The sequence below is a fragment of the Marmota flaviventris genome, chromosome 2 (genome assembly GCF_047511675.1).
Source record: "Marmota flaviventris isolate mMarFla1 chromosome 2, mMarFla1.hap1, whole genome shotgun sequence".
Taxonomy (NCBI): domain Eukaryota; kingdom Metazoa; phylum Chordata; class Mammalia; order Rodentia; family Sciuridae; genus Marmota; species Marmota flaviventris.
Window position 1 is genome coordinate 26,162,955 of NC_092499.1, and position 25,828 is coordinate 26,188,782.

The 25,828-nt window shown below is 36.4% G+C and overlaps 1 protein-coding gene across 1 annotated transcript; it reads left to right on the top strand.

Annotated features, from left to right (window-relative positions):
* Window positions 1-1,204: 1,204 nt before the first annotated feature.
* On the top strand, window positions 1,205-25,550 carry Noxred1 (NADP dependent oxidoreductase domain containing 1). The gene is made up of 6 exons (XM_027931651.2): window positions 1,205-1,950; window positions 10,034-10,233; window positions 15,645-15,825; window positions 16,412-16,563; window positions 17,140-17,362; window positions 25,204-25,550. The coding sequence occupies exons 1-6, from the start codon at window positions 1,796-1,798 to the stop codon at window positions 25,379-25,381; spliced, it is 1,089 nt and encodes a 362-aa protein (XP_027787452.1). The 5' UTR covers window positions 1,205-1,795; the 3' UTR covers window positions 25,382-25,550.
* Window positions 25,551-25,828: the final 278 nt, after the last annotated feature.

Genomic DNA, 25,828 nt, shown 5'->3' on the forward strand with positions numbered 1-25,828 from the left:
AGCAACAATGTGTGTGGACTACGGAATGGCCTGCCTTTCAGCCTTACAAGCTGAAATACAAACTAGTTGCGGGTTTCATTTCCATCCTTAAGATTTTGGACAGAAGTAGCTCATGTGGTTCACTCTAACCCGAAATATGGGCAGAAATTGCTTAATGTGAATAGGGTTTCCTTTTGTGGATATGAACAATGAAGAGAATTCTGGAAAAAATAGTTAGTCCTAGCCACATTGACATTACAAAGCTACAAATGAATCCCTATTTTTGAGAATGTATAAGTAAAAACAGGCCTAGAAATTATATCTGTTCTGTTGAACATATGTGCACTATACTGCTCTGGGAGGTTTTGAGCTTCACTTTCTGTTGAAGTTAGAAACATCACTTGCAACATTAGAATGCCCCGATGTAAGGAAGTGTTTTCTTAAATTTAATAACTATCATGTTCCTTACTTCAGGTGCCAGGGAATTGGCTTTTAATGAGATTGGGAGTGTGACATAGCAACCTTCCTAAAAGAGAGATTAGAGAAACCTGATGCAAGAGGTCATGTATTATATGATTTTATTTAATATGAAATATCTGGAATAAATAAATCCATAGAAAGCAACTTGATGGTTCCAGGGACTGGGGTTGGGGAGAGATGGGCAGAAATTGCTTAATATGAATAGGGTTTCCTTTTGTGGATATGAACACGTTTTGGAATTAGATGGAGGTAATTGAACAATATTCTGAATGTACCACTGAATTATTCACTTTAAAATGGCTAATTTTATGTTAATTTCACCTCAAAAGTTTTTGTTTTTAAATTTAACAAGAGTACTAAAGACTTGAGTGCTTTTAAGTCCTCATCTCAGTATCACTATTGCTATAAAATTGATCTGTGATTTCTTGAACAAAAGACAGGCTTGCAAGAGTAACTCAAGTAACGCTAAGATCTGTATAATACTCAAGTCTGGGGGGGAAAAAACAACTAGAAATCCAGTCTCTTCTGTTGGGGAAAAAAAGAGTCCTATACTGATCTGTTTTAGTACTCCTAGAAGTAGTGAAAGGAACTTGGTTCTTCATGTTCAGGTCAGGAAAACCTGCAGGTGGGGCTGGCCCCTTTAAGACTAGGAGACTGAAGTACTCTGGTAGTTAAGGAGTCATAATGACAAACTTTCTTAAGTAATTCTACTTAGATATGTATTAGTTATCTGCCTGGACCAGAAGTACTGAGGAGCAGAGTCCATCTCAGTTGGGTTGGTGAGAGTTGTATATAGATGAATTAAACATCTACAAGTTTATTTTCTAAAATCTAGATGTCTCTGCCCTAGATAAGGGACCAGTGATATTTAGTTTGGGTTCTTTTCTACCCTATGGGGAACACAGAAAGTTTAGTTAAAGGGAGGATTTCCTTGAAATAAGGTCCTATGTGTCCTGTCCTATTTCTGAAACCTAGGGAATGGAAGGGAGAAGATCCTGCCCATGAACACCTCTGAAATCCATTGCTAATATATATTCACTTGCTGAAAACAAATGCCTGTAGCCTATGTGAAGCAATATTACTTTGGGTTTCTGTTCAAATTTTTCATGAATGTAGGATACATGGGCGGCCAGTGATAAAGAATCCTCAGGGGGATCCATACTTAACAATATGAACTCCAGGTTCAGTATTGGAGAGAGAGGTGCTGTAGCCTATCATGAGAACTTTACCCTAGGTACACATACCATAAGACAAGCTCTCCTGCATAGACCTGTTTTTCCATGGTAGGAAGCCATCTTGATTGGTATCTGTCACTGCAGGAGATGGTGGCTTGAAAATGGACATGCTAGAGAACCTTGAATCCCTACAGTTTGATAGTGAGATTCCAGAGGAAGATCGTTTCTGGCTGTATTTGCAGGGTCGTTCTCGGGGACTGATGATTGAGGCCTGTGCCCATGCAACTTTCTTCTGCAAAGTATTCTATAATTTGAGGTAAGCTAGGTCTCCAAGTTCAGGAAGATAGATAAGATCTCACTGCTAAGAATCCATAAGTGACTTAACCTTTTTTATATTGGAGAATAAATTTGGTAGAAGGATTGTTTTCTTATCTTTTCCAACCTGCACTCAATCGTTCCGGGTCTGAAAGGCCCAGAAAAATTCATACCGGGGTCTCCTGGCATAATAAGACATGGATTAGTGCAATTTTCCTTTCAGTTGGTGAATTAATGATCATTCATTTATACAGCAAGACCACCAGTTTATTTTCCACAGCTGCTAATGACTAGCCTTTACTTGTCTATTGGCTGCAAATAGAGTCAGTTCTTTCTTTGGAAGCTGACCTATTAGTGGACTACTTCATTTGAATTGATCATATTTATAAATAGAGCAGGAAGCTTCCGCTCAGTGAATTTGCTGATTGGCTAACAAGGATACTGATAAAGTTGGTTATACCCAAGATAACTGTTGAGAAACCAATATATGGACTTTCCAGGAGGCATTTTAGATTTGGCTAGACATTAAGAGAAAGTGTTCTCTTTCACCAGAAGAGAAGCTTTCCGTAGAATATGGCTTATGATGCTTATATGGAAACACTAAGGCTTTAAGACTCTAGGTTTTACAAAAGTACAGAACAAATATAAAATAGTGAATAAAAATAAAAGTAATACTCTATGTATTCAGAGGGTAGACTTTGTTACTCTTGGGTCAAAAAAAAAAAAAAAAAAAGGCATCCAGGACCAATACTAAGTCAGTCTCTGAAAAGTTTAGACTCAAATCCTTCATCCTCAATTTCTCAGGTCTGTTTTGCTTTTATAAGTCATTTATTTTAATAAATCATAACATTTTTATAAAAATGTTACCTGATTTCACAGGTATGTGCAAAACTGAAATAGCTAAGTAGAAAGAGTACATATATGGAAGGACAGGGGTTCACTCATCTTAACAATAGTGAAAATTGACAGCTGTCTGCAGGTGATGTCAGGGAGATGGAGGAATAAGAAGCCCAAGACCTCATAATTCCACAGAGACACTTAACAAAAATAAATGTCTAAAAAGGCTTTATGAGAACTTTTGAAACCAGTTAATAAGTTGGTGGACTCCAGGAAAATGTAAAGCAAATAACAGCTACATGGTAAGAGTAAAGAAAAATGGTTGCACTTGACTTGAGATAGCCTTTCTCAAACCACTACAACTTGGTATGATCAGTAGAAAACACCCAATTTAGAGATTTTACCTTAGAAAAGTGAAATGTATATTCAACATTCTAGCTTTTCAGGGTTGCCTGAAAGACTGCCTGATGGGGGTCAACATGCTTTGAATGAGAACCAAGAAGAGCTCAGTGGCTTCTTGTAGAATAGAGAATGTGCAGTATCCTGGTGAGACATAAGAGAGAGAGAGAGAACGAGCGAGCGCAAGCTCCTGCAAAAGAAACAGACTGACTTCTCTAGTTGGGCAATTACAAAAACAAGCCCAGAGGGGCTGGAGCTGGGGCTCAGTGGTAGAGCACTTACTTGCCTAGCATGTGTGAGGCCCTGGGTTTGATCCTCAGCACCACATAAAGATACTGTGTCTATCTACAACTAAAAAAAAAAAAAAAAAAAAACCCAGAGAAAACATTACCCAGAAAAACTTTAAGAAGGCCTCAGGATCTCCTGTTGGACAATTGGTACAGTTCTCCCCCAGTATGTAACCAGTCTATAAAGATTGAGAGAGGTGGATGTTTTTTACATTCTCAAATCCCAGCAAAGAATAACAAGATATATGAAGAAACAAGAAAACATGGCCCAATCAATGGAACAAACAATCTCTGGAAACCAACCCTAAAGAAGCAGATCTACAAATTACCTAACAATTCAAAATAGCAATCTTTTTTAAAAAAATAAAAAAGCACAAGGACTTATAGAACTCAGGTGAACAACTAAATGAAATCAGAAAAAGAGCACTTGAACAAATGAGAATATCACCAAAAAAAAAGAAAGTATTAAAATCTTGAGCTGAAGAACAGAATGCTGAAATGAGACAATTCACCAGAGATGTTCAACATTAGACTTAACCAAACAGAAGGATTGGTGAACTCAAAGATGGGACAATTAAAATTATGAAATCAGAAGGAAGAAAGAAGCAGAGAGGAGGAGAAGGGAGGAGAAGAGAGATGAAGATAGAGGACACCATTTAGCAGGTCAATAGATGCATGATGGGAATTTCAAAAGGAGATGAGAACCTATTTGAAGAAATACAGGCCCTAAACTTCCAAAATTTGAAGAAAGTCTAAATTCAAGAAGCTCAAAGAACTCTAACTTGAATCTAAAGAACCCATACAAACACACCATATTCAAACTATCAAAGAACATTGAACACAGAAAAAAGACAATTCACATACAAGGGAGCTTCCAAAAGACTATTTCTCAACAAAAACATTACAGGCCAGAAAGAGTGATTTGATATATTCAAAGTGTGTAAGAAAAAATAGCCAACTGAAAATACCTTATCTAGTCTAACTCCTTCAAACATTGAGGAGAAAAAAATACCTTCCCAGATAAAAGATCAGGGAGTTCATCACTGCTGGATAAGCCTTACAATAAATGGTAAAGAGAGTCCTTAACATTAAAATGAAAAGATGCTAGATAGCAACATGAAAGTATACAAAAATGATCTCTCTGGTAAAGTTAAATATATATGCAAATACATAGCCTTCAATACTGTAATAGGTGTTATATAAATAATTCCTAATTCTGTTATAGAATTGTGAAAGCATGAAACAACTGATTATGTTTATAGATACAAAATATAAAAAGGTGTAATTTGTGACAACAATAACAAAAAATGGGTGAGGGGAAGAGTAAAGAAATAGAGTTTTTATATGTGATTAAAGTAAAACCATATCAGTTTAAAATAAGTTATTATACCTAGGATTCTTATGTCTTTCTCTGTGGTAACCATAAAGAAAATCCCCATGGAAGATAAACAGAAGAAAATGATAAGGGAATTAAAACATATCATTACAAAAATGAAACACAAAGGAAAGCAGCAAGAGAAAAAGAGGAACAAGATAGCTACAAGATAAAGCAGAAAGCAATTCACAAAATGGCAAAAGTAAGTCCTTCCCTATCAGCAATTACTTTATATATAAATGGAGTAAACTCTCCAATCAAAAGACACAGAGTTGCTGAATGGAGAGACAACGACACACAGTCTGAAATTAAAAAGATAGAAATAGATATTCCATACCAATGGTAACCAAAAGAAAATAGGCCATATTTGTATCAGCAATACTTTGTCAAAAACTGGCATGAGGGACAAAGAATGACTTATTTATTATGATAAAAAAAAACAAATTCACCAGGAAGATATAACAAATGTAAATATATATGCCCTTAGTATCAAAGCATCCAAGTATATGAGGTAAATATTGTCAAAATTGAAGGTACTCAATAATAGTAGGAGGGGCTGGGGATATAGCTCAGTTGATAGAGTGCTTTCCTTGCATGTACAAGGCCCTGGTTTGGATACCAAGCACCCAAAACAGAACAAACAAATAATAGTAGGAGATTTCAACTCTCCATTTTCAATAAAAGCTATAACAACCAGATAGGAGACCAAATTAGGATACAAAGGGGTGAAATCCAGCTGGAATCTAACCAACAAATGCATAGCGCTCTACTTTACAGCAGGAAACAATATGTTCTGAAGTACACATGGAACATTCTCCAGGATAGATCACCATTAGGCCACAAAATAAGTCTAAACACATCTAATATTAAAATCATATCAGGAATCTTTTACCACAATGAAATTGTTACGGGTTACAGGTGTCCCCAAAAGCTCATGTGTGAGACAATGGAAGAATTTTCACAGGTGAATTGATTAGATTATGAAAGCTGTACCCTAATCAATGGATTGATCAACTGATACAGATTAACTGGGTGGTAACAGTAGGCAGGTAGGATGTGCTGGTCGCTGGCATGTGCCTTTGAGGTTTTTATTTTGTTCCTGGTGAGTGCTCTCTTTGCCTTCTTGCTGTCAAATCCTAAGCCATTCCTCTGCCACGCCCCTCTGCCGTGATATTCTACTTCACCTTGGGTCTAGAGCAATGGAGTAAGCCATTTAAGGACTGAAACCTCTGAAATGGTAAACCTTAAATTATAATTGTTCTTTTCAATCAATAGATCTTTTGGTCACGGTGATGAAAAAGCTGACTAAAAAAAAAACCTAGAGTAGCCAAAGGAAAATTTACAAAAATGTGGAAATTAACATACTCATTAATGGCTCAAAAAAGAAAAGGGAAGTGCTAGGGATGTAGCTCAGTTGGTAGGGTACTTGCCTCACATGCACAAGGTCCTGGGTTCAATCCCCAGCACCACACACAGATACACAAAAAGGGAAATTAGAAAATATCTTGAAAAATGAAAATGGAAACATGACATCAAAACTAATGGGATGCAGCATAACAGCATAAGCAATACTAAGGGAAGTTTATAGGTCTAAATGCCTACATTAAAAAAGAAGAGAGGGGGCTGGGGTTGTGGCTCAGTGGTAGAGCTCTTGTCTGGTACATATGAGGCACTGGGTTAAATCCTAAGCACCACATAAAAATAAATAAATGTCCAACTACAACTAAAAAAAAAAAAAGAAAAGAAAAGAGATCTCAAATCAAAAACCTCACATAACACCTTGTCTTAGTTCATTTTTTTTCTGCTATAACAATACCACAGAGTTTATAAATTATAAAGAAAATACATTTATTTCTCACAGTCCACCTGGTGAGAGACTACGAGAGAGAGAGAGAGAGAGAGAGACAGAAAGAGAGAGACTGGAAGCAAGAGAGCATGTACATAAGAGGGCTGTTTTATAACAAAGCCACTCCTGCTCCAGGTACAGTGGCACATGCCTGTAATCCCAGCAACTCAGGAGACCAACGCAGGAGTATTGTGAGCCAGCCTCTACAACTTAGCAAGAGCCTGTCTCAAAAATAAAAAATTTAAAGGGCTGTAGCTCAGTGGAAGAGTGTTTCTGGGTTCAATCCCAGTGCCATAAAACAAAACCACTCCTATAATAACTAGCCTACTACCATGGTAATGGCATTTATCAATTCATGAGGGTGGAGCCCTCATAACCCAATCAATTTCCAAAGGTTCCATCTCTCAAAACTGTCACAGTGACAATTAAGTTTCAGCATAAGTTTTAGAAGAGACAAACCCCCAGGATCATTTTGATCAGCAGAGAAAGCAGCTGAGAAAGTAAGCAACCCTTTGATGATAAAAACACTCAACAAACTAGGAAAGGAGGGAAATCACCTCAACTCAATAAAGGCCAGACATGGAAAGCTCAAGCTAACATCACACTCAATGGTGGTACGGGTAGAGTGAGAGGAATTAGGGAAGAAAGAAAAATTAGACATCCAAATTGGAAAGGAAGAAGTAAAATGATCTCTGCTTATAATGACTGATTTTATATGTAGAAAACCCAAAGACTGGGTGAGAGGGGAAGGGAGGGGGTGTCGAGGTAGAAAAGATGGTGGAATGAGTTGGACATCATTACCCTAAGTACATGTATGAAGACACGAATGGTGTGACTCTACTTTGTATACAACCAGAGACATGGAAAATTGTGTTCTATATGTGTAATATGAAATGTAATGCATTCTACTGTCATATATAACAAATTTGAATTAAAAGACCCCAAATTCTTCCCCCAAAACTGTTAAAACTAGTAAACATTTAGCAAAGTTGCAGGATATGAAACCAGCACTCAAAAATTAGTAGCATTTCTTTAATCTAACAAACAATAATCTGAAAATGAGAAAACAATCTCAGCTGGGGGTGTGGCTCAGTGGTACATGCATACACAGACTCTGGGTTCAAGGGCTCATGAGAGAGAGAGGGAGAGAGAGAGAGAGAACACAAACACATTTGCAGTAGCATCAAATAATTAAAAAAAAAAAAAAAAACTTAACACAATGGGGTAAAAGGCCTGCACACTGAAAACAACAAAACATGCTGAAAGAAATTAAGAGGACTTAAGTAAATGGAAAGACACCCTATGCTTATAGATTGGAAGACTTACAGTATTAAATTGTTCATGCTGTACACACCTGTAAACTCAATGACTCTCAAGAGGTTGAAGCAAGAGGCTCTCAAGTTCAAGGCCACCCTGGGCAATTTTGCAAGATCCTCAGCAACTTAGTAAGACCTTGTCTCAAATTAAAAAAATAAAAATAAAAAGGGCTGGGGATGTGGCTCAGTGATAAAGCACCCCAGTATCCCCATCCCTCAAAAAAAAGTCCACAAAGTGATCTATAGATTTAATTCAATCCTTATCAAAATCCCAATGGCATTTTTTTGGTAAAAATAGAATAAAAGCATGCAATAATTAATATGGAATCTCAAAAGAATAGCCAAAACCATCTTGAGAAAGTTAAAAAATAAAAAAGCTGGAGGCCTCATACTTCTTGATTTCAAAACACATTACCGAGCTATAGTGATCAAAACAGCTTGGTACTTGCATAAAGTTGGCCAATAGACTGATGGAACAAAATACCCCAGAAATAAACCACATAATACAGTCAAGTGATCCTATACCAAATCTACACAACAGGGATAGTCTCTTCAACCAATAGTTTTGGGGAAATTGGTTATCCACCTATTAAAGAATGAAGTCAAACACATTACTTGTGTATATTTCACTGTATATATATTTCATACATATGTACACACACACATGAAATGGACAACAGGTATATAAAAAGATGCTCATATCACTAATCATCAGGAAAATGCAAATCAAATTCACAATGAACTATCCTATTAGAATGTCTGTTAGAATGGTTGTAATTAGAAAATGAAACAAGCGAGTTTTGGTGAGGATGTGGAGAAATTGGAACTCTTGTGCACTGTTGGTGAGAATGTAAAATGGTGTAGTTACTACAGAGGAGAATATGGAGGGTCCTCAAAATTTTAAAAACAGAATTGCCATATGATCCAAAAATCCATTTCTGGGTATATATCCAAGAAAATTAGAAACAGAATCTCAGCATGATATTTGCACATTCGTTCATTGCAGGATCATTACTGGTAGTCGAGATGTGGAAGCAATCTAAGTGTCCACTGGTGATGAAGAGATAAAGAAATTGTGTTATATAACACAGCAGAATATTATTCAGCCCTAGAAAAAATCTTATGCTACAACATGGATGAAACTTGAAGACATTATGCTAAGTGAAATAAGCCAGTTGCAAAAAGATAAATACTGCATGATTACACTTCAGTGAGGCATCTAAAGCAGAAACAGAAACAGAAAGTAGAATGTAGTTGCCAAAAGTTGGGGGCAGGGGAGTTGTTATTCAATGGATATGTAGTTTTAGGTTTTCGTTTTTGTTTTTTTGCTACCAGGGATTGAACTCAGGGGTCCTTGGCCACTGAGCCACATGCCCAGCCCCTTTTTGTATTTTATTTAGAGACAGGAGCTCACTGAGTTGCTAAGTGTCTTGCTAAATTGCTGAGGCTGGCTTTGAACTTATGATCCTCCTGTCTCTTTCTAGAGATTTGTTGCACAATAGTGTGCTTATTGTTAATAGTACTATACACTTAAAAATAGCTAAAATGGTTAATTGCTTGTTATTTGTTCTTTATCATGATTAAAAAAATTTGACAGCTGTCAGCCTTGAAAACAAAAAGGAGTAAGTCCACATGCGTCACACACTATGGTATAAGGTACAAGATTGGCTGTTCACAGTGATGGCCCAAAGTCAATGAAATGATTAAATATTCAGACTTGTGTTTAAGAAGGCAGGAAAACACATAATGTATGTAACCAAAAGATGTTCATTTTAAAAGGTTTTAATCTAATTTTGGTCCCTTGGAAAGGGGGTGTGATAACATTTCTAAAAAATTTATTCAGATGGAACATTTAATTTGTTAGTAAAGCTGGGTAAATGGCACACGATTGAAATGCTTTCTCTCTGAAGTACCTAAGGTGCCACTAGGCTTCTGAGAAAATGAAAGCAATGAACATTAGACGTTGACAGGAAGAGCTATAGTGTGTACATATATTTATGTATGTTTGTCTGTTCATTCTCCAGAGAATTATTACAAAAGAATCAAAATTCCAGCTCTCTCTCAACTAAATCAGGTGACGTGGACATAGATGACAACAGGAACCTAAAGGTTGGCATCATTGGAGGTGGCCGTCTCGGGAAGCAACTGGCTCGTACACTGCTACAACTTGTCCCCATCCCTGCTGCAAGTCTGCGGATCTCCACTCGGAGGCCAGAGGTCCTGGGTGAGCAATGTGTGTTAGACAGTGGAGTTTAGATGTGCTGGTTAGATGATTTCAAAGCCATTTTGAGAGTCCCTTTAAACGGGGAATTCTTGTGCACAGCACCAGAGTGCTTAGATTGCTAGCTCCAAAAGCTAGAAAGATGGCTTTTAAACATGTGGTTTAAAACAACCTTTTTCTCCACTGAACTGTTTTATATCAGCCTCTCCTGCCTGTGTCCTTGGTGGTGAATTATCTTCTGGATTCAGGGAAGCTTTCCATACAAAGTTCAAATCTTCTAACTCAACTAGGTAAATTCTGGTGGGCGTTAAACAGTTTCAAATATTTGCAGTTGGCCTGGTAGTTTTTAAAAATAACATTTATTGGATTTCAAAAAATGTTTAATAATAATTCCATTTACTAACCTGTGTGATAGAAATAAGAGCAAGGAGGAACTATGAATATAGCTTAGTGGTAGACTGTTTACCTACCATGTGCAAGACCTTGGGTTCAATCCCCAGTACTGTAAGAAAAAGAAATAAGAACAATGATTACTTCTGGTAAGAAAGACTGAGAAAGGTCCTGGAGGAATTTCTGGGGAGATGGAAATATTTTACATCTTGAGAAAAGTATGAATTATATGAATGTATGCATTTTTTACAACTGTTCAAAACATATACTTCAGATCTGTGTGGCACTGTATCTAAATCATCTTTCAATAATAAAACCTGAAAAATAAAACAATATAAATAATATATATTATAAAATATTAGAAGGAAGAAAATAATAACTACCTGTAATAATCTTATCAGGGTTATCAGTTGTCTTGCCCCTGCCCTTTTCTTTTTGTTCTGTTGAGGATTGAACCCAGGCCTTTGTACATGCAGGTCAAGCACTCGACCAACTGAGCTATATTTCCAGCCCAGCTTTCTTTCCTTTTGATTTCTCTAATTATCTCAGTTATTGTTTTAGTCAGTTCTATTGCTGTGATCAAAAAAGATATGACAAGAATAGTGTCAAAGAGAAAAGGTCTATTTTATTGCAGTTTCAGAGATCTCAATCCATAGATGGCCAACTCCATTGCTCTGGGCGGAAGGTAAGGCTGAACATTATGGCAGAAGGACAGAGGAAAGCATCTCAGGATTAGGCAAACAAGAAGCAGAAAGAGGGCTCCACTCAATAGGGACAAAATACAAACCCCAAAGGCACACCCTCAGTGACCTACCTCCTCCATCTACACCCTACCTGCCTATAACTACCACCCAGTTAATCCATACTAGTGAATTAATCCACTGATTATGTTATAGCTCTCATTATCTAATCCTTTCACCTGTGAAAATTCTTGCATTGTCTCACACACGAGCTTTTGCAGGACACGTCAGATCTAAACCATAACGTCGATACTGTGCCTACCTGTTTGTATTATGCCTTTTAAATTTAATATATCATAAGCATATTTCTGTATCACTTCACAATAATGATTTAAAACCCTTCCACTGTCCCACAGACAGTCTTTGAGAGCACTCCCTGTGTCTTCTGGGCAGGTATGCTTACTGCCTCTGGGGTCTGGACATTTAGATGCAAAGGTGTGTGTCTGGGCAGTGGCTAGGAGTGCCAGATCCTCCATGCCCATTCTACCTTTCTCTATTTTTGTCTCAGGATTTAAAATTTATTTATCTCAGTAAATAGATTAATGTAAATATGAGTTTAAGATTGTATAGCATTCCAAAGTATGGGATATACTGTAATTTACATAACTGTGCCATAAATATTTAGTTGAATTTCCTTGTACATAATTTTTGAAAGTTATGTTTTATTTTGAAATAAAAATATTAGAAAGAAGAAAATAATAAGTACCTGTAATCTTCTTCTCAGGATTGTCAGTTATTACTAGATCAACATGAGGGTATAATGTTATTAAGATGTTATTTGCATACAATAAACTACATACACAGCATATAATTTAATGTTTATTTTTGTTGTTGTTGTTTTAAAGAGAGAGAGAGAGAGAATTTTAATATTTATTCTTCCAGTTGTTCGGCGGACACAACATCTTTGTTTGTATGTGGTGCTGAGGATGGATCCCAGGCTGCACGCATGCCAGGCGAGCGCGCTACCGCTTGAGCCACATCCCCAGCCCATAATTTAATGTTTTGACACGTGTACATATGTTAGTTTTATGTCACTGTGACCAAAATACTTAACAAGACCAACTTACAAGTGGAAAAGTTTATTTTGAGTTCATGGTTTCAGAGGTTCAGTTCATGGTCTTCTGGCTCATTACTCTGGGCCCAAGGTGAGACCAAGACATCATGGTGGTAGGGTGTAGCAGAGGAAAGCTGCTCACTTCATGGCAGCTGGGAAGGAGAGGGTAGGGGCAGGCAGGGGAAGCAAGTGAGGCACCAAGGAAATATAAATCCTCCAGGCACACCCCACCTGCATACAGTTTACACCCAGTTAGTCCATTCAAATTATTAATCCATCAAATGGATTAGTCCACAGATTGGGTCATAGAACTTGTGATCTAATCATTTCACCTCTGATCATTCCTGCATTAACACAGGAGTGTTTGGGGGACACCTCATATCCAAACTATAATAGTATACCTGTGAAGCCATCAACACACTCAAGATAATGAGCATACCCTCAAAAGTTGCCTCTTGCCCTTCATGAATCTCTATATCCCTGCAGCTCCCCACCCAAGAATTTAATGACAATGATTTCTGTCTCTACAGATTGATTAGTTTTATTCTCTAGAATTTTTTTTTGTATTAATGGGGTCATACAGTGTGCATTTATTTCGGTCTGGTTTCTTTTACTCTACATAATTATTTTGAGATATGTCTTTCATGTATCAATATCCTTTTACTTCTGAGTATCATTTCATTGTATTAATATTGCATAGTTTATTCACCTGTTAATATAGAGTATTTAGTTTTTGGCTATCACATATAAAGCCACTATGAACATTTTTTGGGGGGTGCTGGGGATTGAACCCAGGGCCTTGTTAATGCAAGGTAAGCACTCTACCAACTGAGCTATAGCCCCAGCTGCCGCTATGAACATTTTTTTTTTTAAAGAGAGAGGGAGAGGGAGGGGGAGAGAGAGAGAGAGAGAGAGAGAGAGAGAATTTTTAATATTTATTTTTTTAGTTATCGGCGGACACAACATCTTTGTTTGTATGTGGTGCTGAGGATTGAACCTGGGCCGCACACATGCCAGGCAAGCCCGCTACCGCTTGAGCCACATCTCCAGCCCCACTATGAACATTTTTAATGTAAGTGTTCATGTGCACTACTTTCTTTTTTCTTTCTTTTTGTGGAGCTGGGGATTGAATTCAGGGCCTCATGCATGCTAGGCAAACTTTATATTCCCATTCCTTACTTTCATTTTTCTTTGGTAAATACTTGAGAGTGAAATGGCTGAGTCATGTGGTAAGTATATATTTATTTGTTAAGGAATTTCTAATACTTTTTTTTTTAAATTAACCTCAAAAAATCTTGTTCAGGTGTAAATTTTTATCAGCAATGTATGAAAATTGTTTTATTATGCCACTGTCAATGCTGGGAATCATTTTTAACATTGCCATTCTAATTGCCTTTTCAATTTTTCCTGTTTTTAATTGATCACTAGAGGAATTTACATTTTTTTGTAAGTTTATTGCTATTTCATCTTTTTTCAGTATTGGCCCATTTTTTAAGTTAGAGTGCCTATGTTTTTCTTACTGATTTGTAAATGTTCTTTCTATAGAAAGGAAACTTTTTTAAAAAGTCTTATTACTCAAGGTGTATTTCTTTCTTTCTGTTTTTTTCAGTACTGGGTATTGAACCTAGGAGTGCTCTATACCTGAACTACATCCCCAGCCCATTTTTTATTTTTTATTTTGAGATAGGGGCTCATTAAGTGGTAGAAGTTGACCTCGAACTTGCGACAACCATCCTGCCTCTGCCTCCTGAGTCCCTGGGGTTACAGGTGTGCTCGATTGTGCCAGATTAAGGCATATTTCCTAGCCCCAGTGGTAGAATTAGTAAATATGATATTTCAATATAGTACATATATTCTTTGGGAAGCAATATGTTTTTAGTAATAAAATTAGTTTAAAAATTCCTCTATGTGGGCTGGGGATGTGGCTCAAGCGGTAACGTGCTTACCTGTCACACATGGGGCGCTGGGTTCGATCCTCAGCACCACATAAAATAAAATAAAGATGTTGTGTCCACTGAAAACTGAAAAATAAATACTAAAAAAAAATTCTCTCTCTCTCTCTTAAAAAAATTCCTCTGTGTGTTGTGTAAAGAACCAAAGATTCAAAATGATCAGCATCAACTTCTATGCAAGAGTAAGGAAATAGAATGACTCATGAAAGAATGATGCATGCCCCTGCTTTCTAAACTTTCTCTTTGTCCTATCTGTTTTCCAGGATCATGAGTATCTGGATAATCTCAGCATCATTTCTGTCATGTATTCTTGGTTGTTAAAATAAGAAGTCACCTCTCCAGTGTCTCTCATATTTTCTTTTTAAAAAGTTTTGTCAGTGTATTATAATTATGCATACTGGTTGGATTCTTGTTAAATATTCATACATATATACAGGCACAATATAATTTGGTCAATCTCATTCCCCACATATCCTTTTTTTCAATGACACTTAGAATATGTGCCAGATGTGAGTGTATGCTTTAAATTCTCACTTTTGAAAAATTTGTATTGCATTAAATACAATCAAATGATTAACTACCAGTGAGTGTTTTTATGCACTCCATGAATTAAATACAATCAAATGATTAACTACCAGTGAGTGTTTTTATGCACTCCATGAATTATCACATTTCTCTGTATTGATAAATATCCTATTAAGTTGTGTATACTTACATTATGAACTCTTTAAATCTTTCCAAACTCTTCCCAGTGTTTGCTCTATACTTTTCTACTCTCCTAGTCTTACCCACCCAAGACACTGAGCTGTATAACTTTGGGCAAGTCACATGGCATACTGAAGTCTGAGTTTCCTCTTCTATAATATAGGAATACAACTCGGCTCTGCCTCAGAAGATCCTTATGAGGATTACCTTAAATAATGTACATAAAGTAAATTCTCTGGCCCATTGTAAATCTTCAGTAAACTGAAGCCGAGAGATTTTTTTTCTTCCTTAAAACTTTTTGAAGAATTCTAGCATTTGGTGTAAAAGTAAGATAAAAATTAATTGTATTAGCATCTCAAATGTTGCTGCAGTAGCACTGGCTGCTTTAGCAACGGGCTTAGGGCTTGCTGCGTAGCTCGAAGAAGATAGATAGGAGTGTCTTCTGATATGTGTGGCAGCAAGTCTTGGGTTGATTTACTGAGATAAAATAGTGATCATCCTCTCCCCATAACTGATGCTCAGGTCAAACTCCTGGTACTGTGCTCTTTTTCTGTCTTCCTTTATCCTTCTCAGCTGAGTTCCAGAAGCTGGGGGTCCAGTGCTTTTACCATAATTCTGGTCTGGTGGGTTGGGCCAACGTGATATTCCTCTGCTGCTTGCCATCTCAGCTGCCTCATATCTGCATACAAATTCAAACCAGTCTTGAAAAGGCCTGCATTGTGTTCAGCTTTGTAGCAGCCATCCCAATACCCAGGTATCTTGTTAGGACAAGAACATAATTGGCAGAACGGCTGTTTTCTTATCTCTGACTACTGCTTCCCTCTTGGAGTTGGTCATTCCCAGTAATAAAGATAAGGCAGCTTGATCTGCTGAAAGACCCAGCCAGCCTTTCTAATTGTGTCTTCCCCAGTTTCCCACAAAGAGTGCTTGTGGGTGAGATATTTGTTTGCTGTGTGAATGTTGAGAATTTGTAGGAGCACATTATCTCCCACTACTTGAAGCTGAATGATATTCCTCTGTGCATCAATGAGAAGAGAAACTAACAGTCAACAACATGAGAGGTTACTATAAATATGTATCAAATATTATTTTTCTACTCCTAGTATCTAGCCTCGTGCCTGGCACATGAAAACATTCAATTAGTGTTTGTTAGATGGATGGATGAACAATCCAACTAATTAGTGCCCTCATTGCAGACCTAGACCTGCATTTGCCTCTGAGCAGTGCTATGTAGGAAAGCCTGTTTGCTGGTGTTGGGTGTGAATGCAATAGATTATATACTTATTTATCCCAGTCTTTGGCATAAATGGCATTGCATTCCCAGTTTTGGTGCCTTCCAGGTTGAAACTATTATTGAACCACACCAACATCTTGCGACCTCAGTATCATTGTGTTGAGGATTTTGAGAAGATCTGGGGAGCCAATAAGGAAATCACAGCTGCTCTCCAAGATCCTGTGATTCTTCGGGCTACCTGCCCCTACAGTCCTGATGGTAACGATTCACTATATTTATGGTGTTCTTTTGAAATTGCCTTTCCCTCGCCTGTTCTGATCTCATTAAATCCCTGAATGGCGTGATTGTTGTGGAGAGCACAACTTAAATATATTCTCAGTCCTTTAGGTTTGGAATTAGATCAGTGTTTGATGATAAAAAGCAGCCATAATTAGGGAATATTGAGAAGGCTGGTTATCTGTACTCTTAAAGATGAAGTGGAAATAACCAGAGGAAATAAACAAGAGAATGCAATATCTGGAACTAAAATGGCTTTCCCATATTCTAATCTTAAATTTTCTCCAGTACCTTCCATTATTGGCAAGGACCATTCTGGATAAACTTTTGCCTCATTTGCAATGTCTACATTAGTCATCTGTCCTCCTTTGTATGGTCAACACATGATGTTATAAAGGGAAAATTGAGCTGTTACCTATTGGAGGGAAGAGTGTTTGCTCATCTCCAGGTCCTTATTACCAACCTGTGGCTTATAATCAGTGTCTCGGGTTTCTCCTAGGATCCCTGTAACTCATTTTTGGTGTGCTGATTGGTATTTACTTTCTCATTGATGTGTAGGGGGAATAATCCTCAATATCAAATGGCTGGAGGGATTAATCTATGCAGCCCTAAACATGTGCACAGAAAGCAATGTGGATTGCCGACAAGCACTGCAGCTTTTGAATCAACTATTTCTTTCTGTTCACTTCAAAGACTGTATGAAACATGAAGAATCCTGCCCAGAATTTCAGCTACCACATGTCATCAGCAAATCCTATGTCAAGAACTTGCTTCATAGAAGGTAAGATGTCAGCCAGCCAACCATTCTAGTTCTCCCATATTCTTGGCTTAGTAGATGCTCTTTTATCCTTTCATGTTCTTTTTAAAAATTGATAAAATAATACATTCTTGTAAAAAATTTGATTGGTAGCAAAGTAAAAGACTCCTTTGCCCCAATACCATTTCATAAATTTTACCTCTGTTTTTATTTTTGTCTTGTTACCTACCTATGTATTTACAAACACATTTATATTGCCATTATAATAGTGCATGCATATTCATTCCTGTGTATGGTGTCAGAAACATGGGAACTACATATACTGCTTTTTCATGCCATTCCATGTTAGCACAACCATATCTGCTTCATTTATGAGCAGTTGCATAGGCATGCATTAGAAACATTTATTAAATTTGATCATTCCTATATCCACTTGATATTGATATAGTTATTTCCTTCTGCCTCAACTTTTCTACAAAGGGCTGCTTTGAACATTCTTGTACTTATTTTTCACACTTGACCCAGAATTTCTGTTGGAAAAAGTATGTGGATAAGTATCTGGGTTAGATATCATATGTTTCCTGTTTGACAGATATTCCCAAATTGCTTATAAAAACATTTCCACCAACAACACAAGTGTGCTATTTCTCTATAGCTTGATAACTCTAAAATCAATCTTTTTAATCTTTGATATCACATAGTAAAAATTGTTGCTCTTATGATAAGTGACTTCCCTGTCATGAAATTCACTGTACAATTTTAACTCCTTTTCCTCTTTGACTATTAAGCATGTCATCCTTCTTGAAGCAATATCTTTTGTTTTTCAGGTTTCCCCACTGTTTTAGTCTACCTGTTGTAGCTGTGACCAAAAGACCTGACAAGAACAATGTAGAGGAGGAAAAGTTTATTTGGGGTTCATGGTTTCAGAGGTCTTAGTCTATTAATGGCCAACTCCATTGCTCTGGATTGAAGTGAGGCAGAACATCACTGCAGGAGGGCACGGAGGAAGGAGGGAGCTCATGGCAATCAGGTAGCAGAGAGAGAGCTCCGCTCACCAGGGACAAAAAATAAACCTCAAAGGCACACTTCCAATGACCTACCTCCTCCATCCACAGCCTACCTGCCTATAATTATCACTCAGTTAATCCATATCAGTGGATTGATCAGGTTATAGCTCTCATAATCTAATTATTTCATCTTTGAAAATTCTTGCATTGACACACATGAGCTTTGGGGGAACACCTCATATCTAAACCATAATACACACATTCTCTTCATTTTCTTCTTATCTCTCTGATCTCTCCTTTTGTTGACTTCCTCTCTCCCATCCTGAAATCTGGGAGTTTTTAGGGCTCTCCTAGGCCCTATTTTCTTTTCGTTCTACATTTGTTCCTGGGTGATCTCTTCGGGAACTTAGGTTGCCATCTTTGTTCTGATAGCTCATAACTCTGTGTCAATGCTGTTTGGTAAGTGCATACTCTCGCTCTCTGTTGCAACACAACATGTCCAAAGACACATCTGCTCTTATACCCTGCTCATTTAGGGTTTCTTATCTAATTACATAGTGCTTCATCAGGTTGTTCAAACTAGAGCCCTGGAAGTAATCCTTGATTCTTCCCTCCTTCTTTTGGATTTCAGTGAATCACTGATGGGCAGTTTATTCTCTAGGGTGTGATATGCTTTCAGATTGAGGATTTTTCTTCTCTATTGTCTTGGGTTAATCTCTATTTTTATAATCTCTATTATCCTGGGAATTTCTTTCATCTCTTTGTTATTTTGTTTCTTGAACACCACTTGACTTCTGTGATAGTTGATTTATTATATTAGTAAAACATACCTTGTTGTATCTTCCTAAAGAAAAGGGTACACCAAAAGTAACTTTTAGAGATATTTTATATCTTAAAATGTTTTTTATTCTCTCCTAATGTTTCACTGAGAACATAGCCAAATACAGAATTCTAGGTTGAAAATAATTTTCCTGCAGAATTTTGAGGCATTGCTCCATTGTCTTTGAGCTTCCAGAATTGCTGTTGAGAGTTATAATACCACTCTAATTCTTGATCCTTTGTCTGAAATCTGTTTCTTTCTGATTTGGAAGCTGATAAGCTCTTTTTACCTCAGTATCTTGAGATTTTATTATGTGCCACAATGTGAGTATTATGGTTTGGATGTGAGATGTCCCCTGAAAAAGCTCATGGATGTTCAGAGGTAAAATGATTAGATTATGAGGCCCATAACCTAATCAGTTGATGGATTATTCCTTTGAATGGATTCCTGGGTGGTAACTGTAGGCAGGTAGGGTGTGGATGGGAAAAGCAGGTCACTATGGGCATGCCCTTGGGGGATTATATTTTGTCCCTGGTTCCTCCTTGACTCTCTCTGTTTCCCATATGCCATAAGCTGAGCAGCTTCCCTCTACTACACCCTTCTGCCATGATGACTTTCTTGGGCCCAAATAAATGGAGTTGGCCAACCATGGACTGAGATCTCTGAAACCCTGAGCCCCAAATAAACATTTCTTTCTCTAAATTGATCATTTCAGGTATTTTGGTCACAGTAACAAAAAGCTGACTCACACAGTGGGTCTATTTTAATTCATTGTTGAACACTTGGTGGACCTTTCTTCCCTTTAACTTAAAAAATTGTAAATACATACATAGAATACCTATCCATAAAGCCATAAATATAGTTTAATGATTTATTGTAAAACAAATACTCATGTCTCTGCCACCCACAAAAACAAAGAAAAGACAACCACCACCAACAGCATATTCATTGGGATTTTGCAAACTAAATTCTTCTGTTTTCTCTAATTATGTCTCATAATTTTGTCCCCTCTCCTGTTTCTCTATTTTCCCTTTGTGGCATTTTTATTAGTCAAATGTTGGACTTCTTGGATGGATCCTCTGATTTTCATCTTTCCTATCTTTGGTATATTTTTTTCTCTGCTTTCTAAGAGATTTCCTCAATTATCTTGTTTTTTTCCTGTCTTTTTTTTTTGGGGGGGGGAGTGGAGGTAGCCGGGATTGAACTCAGGGGCACTCAACCTTGGAGCCACATCCCTAGCCCTATTTTGTAGAGACAGGGTCTCACTGAGTGCTAAACACCTTGCCATGGCTGAGGGTGGCTTTGAACTCCTGATCCTCCTGTCTCAGCTTCCTGAGCTGCTGGGATTACAGGCATGTGCCACTGTGCAGCCTTTATGTTGTATTTTAATAGCAGAATATTTTCATGTTTGCTATCTTATTTTACATTTAAAAGTTGTTTTACTCTCTAAATATTCCTATTTTATGTAGCACCCTGCTGTCATTTCATTTTGCAATATGCCATTTGAGAATATCAACTATTATTGTTTTTCTCTTCTCTGAGTAGACTGTTTCTTTTAAGTTGTTTTCTAATCAATTGTTTTGGTCTCTATCATTTTAGAAACTTTCTTCAAATAAATGGGGAATCTTGATAGTTTGTTCATATTCAAGATCCTGGATACTAAAAAGTGGATTGGAGGTGTGGTGTATAACTCAGTAGTAGAGTACTTGCCTAGTATTTATGAGGCCCCAGATTCCATCTCTAGCGCACTCGCACACACACACATACACACAATTGTTTAAAAACTTTGATCATCACAATGATCTTTAGTATAGACCGATTTGGTCAGTTGTTTCCTTGGGAAACCCTGAATATTGGTATCTTTAGACTTTTCTCTTGGTGAGTCAGACTTCTTCCACTCTCCTACCTAGAAGAGATATACTTGGCGATCAGTTTTTTGGAATCCAGGTTAGAGAAATTTGTGTGTGTGTGTGTGTGTGTGTGTGTGTGTGTGTGTGTTGGGGGGGCGTGTTTTATTCACTGTATATATATATTTTTTACTTCATTATTTTCTCTTTTTTCAACATGATATCTCTTCCCTCAACACTAAACAATGCATATTTATTTACTTCCTGCCCAAAGACTTTCTGTTTGACCCTCTCTAGAGAAAAAAAAAAAAAACTGTCAGAATGGGGAGGGGTGAATCCTGATGGTGCAGCATAGAAATAACTAGGCATGTTCTTCTTTTTAAGATTTTTAACCAGTATCCTGCTTATAGTCCCCTCTTACCCCTACTTCTAGATGTACTTGGTCCCACTTCCTAAGTCTTTTCGGGGCTCTTGATGTAAATGGACAGTGGCTTTTGCTACTGCTGACACAGGAGTCAGCATTCCCATGTAGGTTCATAGTTATTTCTTCTTCATTCTCTTTCCAACTTATGAATTTTTGCTCTTGTGTTTTCTCTCAGCCTCATTTTATGTTCTTTGCCTACTTTTGTTTTGACTGTTTTACTTGCTTTGTAGGAGATTTTAGTAGGAATAGTAACTCCCTATTCTGTGTACTGGAAATATTTTTCCTGGTCATTTTTTTTTTTTTTTTGTATCTTTTGCTATTCAAAATATTCTAATTTTTGTAATAAAATTTGTCAAATCACTTTACTGTTTCATAGTTTCAAGTTATAAAGATCCTTCTTATCCTAAGATAACTCTTAATTTTCTTTAAGTACTTGATTTTTTAAAAATATTTAAATCTTTAACTTGAGATTTTTATTCTTTTATTCACTTTGGAAAGCCAATTGTCCTAAAACCCTTTTCTTATCAATTTGAAATATCACTTTTATTTTCTAAATTGTGATATATTTATGGGCATATTTGTACACTCTCCAGAACTGTGGTCTTGTTTTCCTATATCCATACCACAGTTAGACACTGCAGTGTGCCATGTGTAGATGTATTATCTACCTGGTAGAGCAAGTTCCCTTCATTAATATTTTTCAAAATAATCTTAACTGTTTTGCACATTTTTTCTTTTATGTGGACTTTAAAAAACAACAACAAAACTAATATGTTTGTGGCAAAAAGCATATAAACTGTAAACTAAAAGTGATATTGTCCCATACCTCAAATCCCATTTTTTCAACGATAACTGCTATTAATATTAGCTGTGACTAATTAACTGGGAAATGAATCAGTGATGTTTAATGTTGTCATTGAGACAAGATCTCTGAGTAAGTTGTTCAGTCCTTGAACTTGTGGTCCTCCTGCCTTAGCCTCTCCAGTAATTGAAATTACAGGTCTGCTCCACCACACCTGACTAAGCTGTTCATTTTTAATTCAAGTACTTTTAATAATTAGTTCCTCATTTCTTTTAGTTTATTTTGTGGTTCTCTTTCTTAATTTCTTAAATATGTATGGCTCATTTAATTTCATTTCAGATTATTATAATAGAAATAGGAAGAACTAAGAAAATTTTCATCTAATCTCTTCATCTATGTGCTGTTTGCCTTTGAAATAATGACTGTGTTTTGGGCACAAAGTTCCTGTGTTAGTCAAATCTGTTACTCTTTGCTCCCCAAACTACTGGCATCTGTTGGTTGCCTGGAAGTTTATTTGGAAATGCAGAACCTGGCACCCCAGGCCTATGGACTCACAGTCTGCATTTTTACTAGATCCCAGGTGATACTTATGCACTTTAAAACTGGAGAAATAATGTGCTATATTCTTTGTCAGATGTTCTGTTACAGAGGCATGGCATATTAATATTTCCATTGCAATTGTAGTTTTTTAAATTCACTTCACATTTGTAATCATCTTTGCTTATAAAATTTGAAGTTATGCTATATGATAAATAAGTTTACAAATTTTAATATATCCTTGGTGAATTATACTTTTTAATTGTATATCTCCTCTTTTTTTTGAGACATTTTATTTTTTTAATATTTTTATTTTTTGATGGATCTTTATTTGTATGTGGTACTGAGAATTAAACCCAGTGCCTCATGCATGCTAGGCAAGCATGCTACCACCAAGTCAAAACCCCAGCCCCAAGACATTTAAAAATTTTTTTATTTTATTGCTGAGGGTGGCTTTGAACTTGTGATTTTCCTGCCTCAGTCTCCTGAGCCACTGGGATTATGGGCGCACACTGCAGTGCCAGGCTTGTGTTTGTTTTCTTGACAGTATATTTCAGAGCAGAAATTTTAAATTTTAATTAGATCCAGTTTATCAATTCTTTCTTTCATGGATCATACCTTTCATGTTACAATTTAAGTCATGCCAAACCCATTTGAATTTTTCTTGTTTTCTTTTAGGAATTTTGTAGTTCTGTATTTTGCACTTAAATCTATCATGTATTTTTTTAAAAAAACATTTTTGTAGTTGTAGATGGACATCATGCCTTTATTTTTGTTTATTTTTTTATATGGTGCTAAGGATCGAACCCAGTGTCTCACATGTGCTAGGCAAGTACTCTGTCACTGAGCTACAGCCCCAGTCCCATATCTATCATGTATTTTGAATTCATTTTTGTAAAAGGTATAAGTTCTATGTCTAGATTTTCTTTTTCTGTATGTCTCATTGTTCTAGCATCATTTATTGAAAACCATATTTTCTTTATTGTATTGCTTTTGGACTTTTGTTAAAGAATAGCTAACTATATTGCATATTTATGTGGATCTATTTCTAGGTTCTCTATTCTGTCTCATTGATCATGTCTATTTAACTATTTTGATTATGTTGTTTTATAATATGTCTTCAGTCAGGTGGTATGGATTCTCTGACTTGTTGTTTTCCGTTGATACTGAGTTAGCTATTGTGAGTCTGACCTTTCATATAAACCTTAAAATTAATTTGCCAATACACATAAAACAACTTGCTAGGATTTTGAATGGGACTGTACTGAATCTATAAATCAAGTTAGGGAGTCTGTAGTATGTGATTATAATGACAGAAAATGGATCAAGATTCTGCTGTCTAGGAAAGTGATTGACTTGTATGTTAATCTTATGAACAACCTTGCACTAGACATTTAAACTAATCTAAGGACAATTTTAAATACTGTGCCATTTCACAGGTAGTATGAGTACTTTGTAATAAAATAATCCTGATTCTTCCCTCCAGTTCCTTGTATCATTGCTGGCACTCATTTCACACACACACACACACACACACACACACACGACTTGCTATTATTTTGAACAAATTGTTATCTGTTAGATCAACTAAAAATAAGAAAAATGAAGGGTTTCATTTTACCTTCACTATTCCTTCTTCAATGCTCTTCCTTTCTTTACATAGATCCAAGTATAATTTTCCTTCTTTGAACATTCCTTGCAAGACAACTCTACTGGCAACAAATTCCTTCAATTCTTGTTTATTGAAGTCTTTATTTCTTTAACTTTGGAAGGACCCAGACTTCTAGATTGGTGTTTTTTTCTGTCAACACTAGTGATACCTACTCATTGTTCTCTTCCTTGCCACTTACTTCACTTCTTTGTCTTCGTGTGTGGATGGTTCCTGGGGAAACGTCAGTTCAATTTTTTTCTTGTTTTCTCTAGGTAAGGCATTTTCTCCTGTGGCTTTTTTAGGAATTGTTCTTTATATTCTGTTTTTTTTTTTAAAGTTTTTTTATTTATCTTCTGTTTTTTTTTTTTAAGTTTGAAAATATGTCTAGATTTAGTTTTGAATTTTTATTTTTTATTTTATTGGTACTATCCTGCTTGGTATTCTCAGATTGCTTCCTGGATCTCTAATTTGGTATCTGACATTTAGTTGGGGAAATTCTGTCCTTATTGTTTCAAATATTCTGTTCTTTTCTTTCTTCCCCTTCTAGTATTATCATTATGTGTATGTTCCATCTTTTGTGGCTATTCCATAGTCCTTGGATATTCTATTCTGTATTTTTTAGTCTCTGGTTTTTGTTTTGTTTTGTTTGCTTTTCAGATTGGAAGTTTCTGTTGAGAAATTCTTAAGTCTAGAATTTTTTTCCTCACAGTCATGTGCTTAATGCCAAATAAAATATACTGACATTAAATAAAAATAACCTATTTTTTCCCACCCCAGGCCTTTTCCTTGGTTTGATCTGACTGCTGTGCAACTCAGGGAAACTCCCTTTAGCCAGTATCACTCCACCAATACTGTTCTTCAAGACCACCTGACCTACCTGTACTATGATTCATTTGGCATTGCTCCAAAGAAAGAAGAAGAGCCTGTGGATCTCTTGGACTCTCCATCCCAATAAGTGACCTCAGGAATCAGGATTTTTTTTTTTTCCTTCACAGATTCCTCTACAATGTTTAGGCCCTAATTATCACAATTGCTAGGGAAGTTATGTGACTGCAATCCCTGTTTGAAAATTGTACTAGTGGCTCTTTCAAATGTAAAATAAAACAAGAGATCCTATATATCAATATGCTTGGGTATGTCTAGCTTTCAGAAGCAACCAAATCAAACTACACAACCTAACACATTTATATAAACTGCTTCCCCAGAAAAGCTTTGTTAACACAATTATTAATTTTATAAAAGCTAAGTTCATTATTGGACAATTACATATTGCAGTTTCTTTTCCTGTAATAGTATATAGGTGGCAAACAACTTGATTTTTCCTATCACTTCAGTAGTAATGCTTCTGTAGTAGTCAGCTTTTCATTGCTGCAACCAAAATACCTGACAAGAACAATTTAGA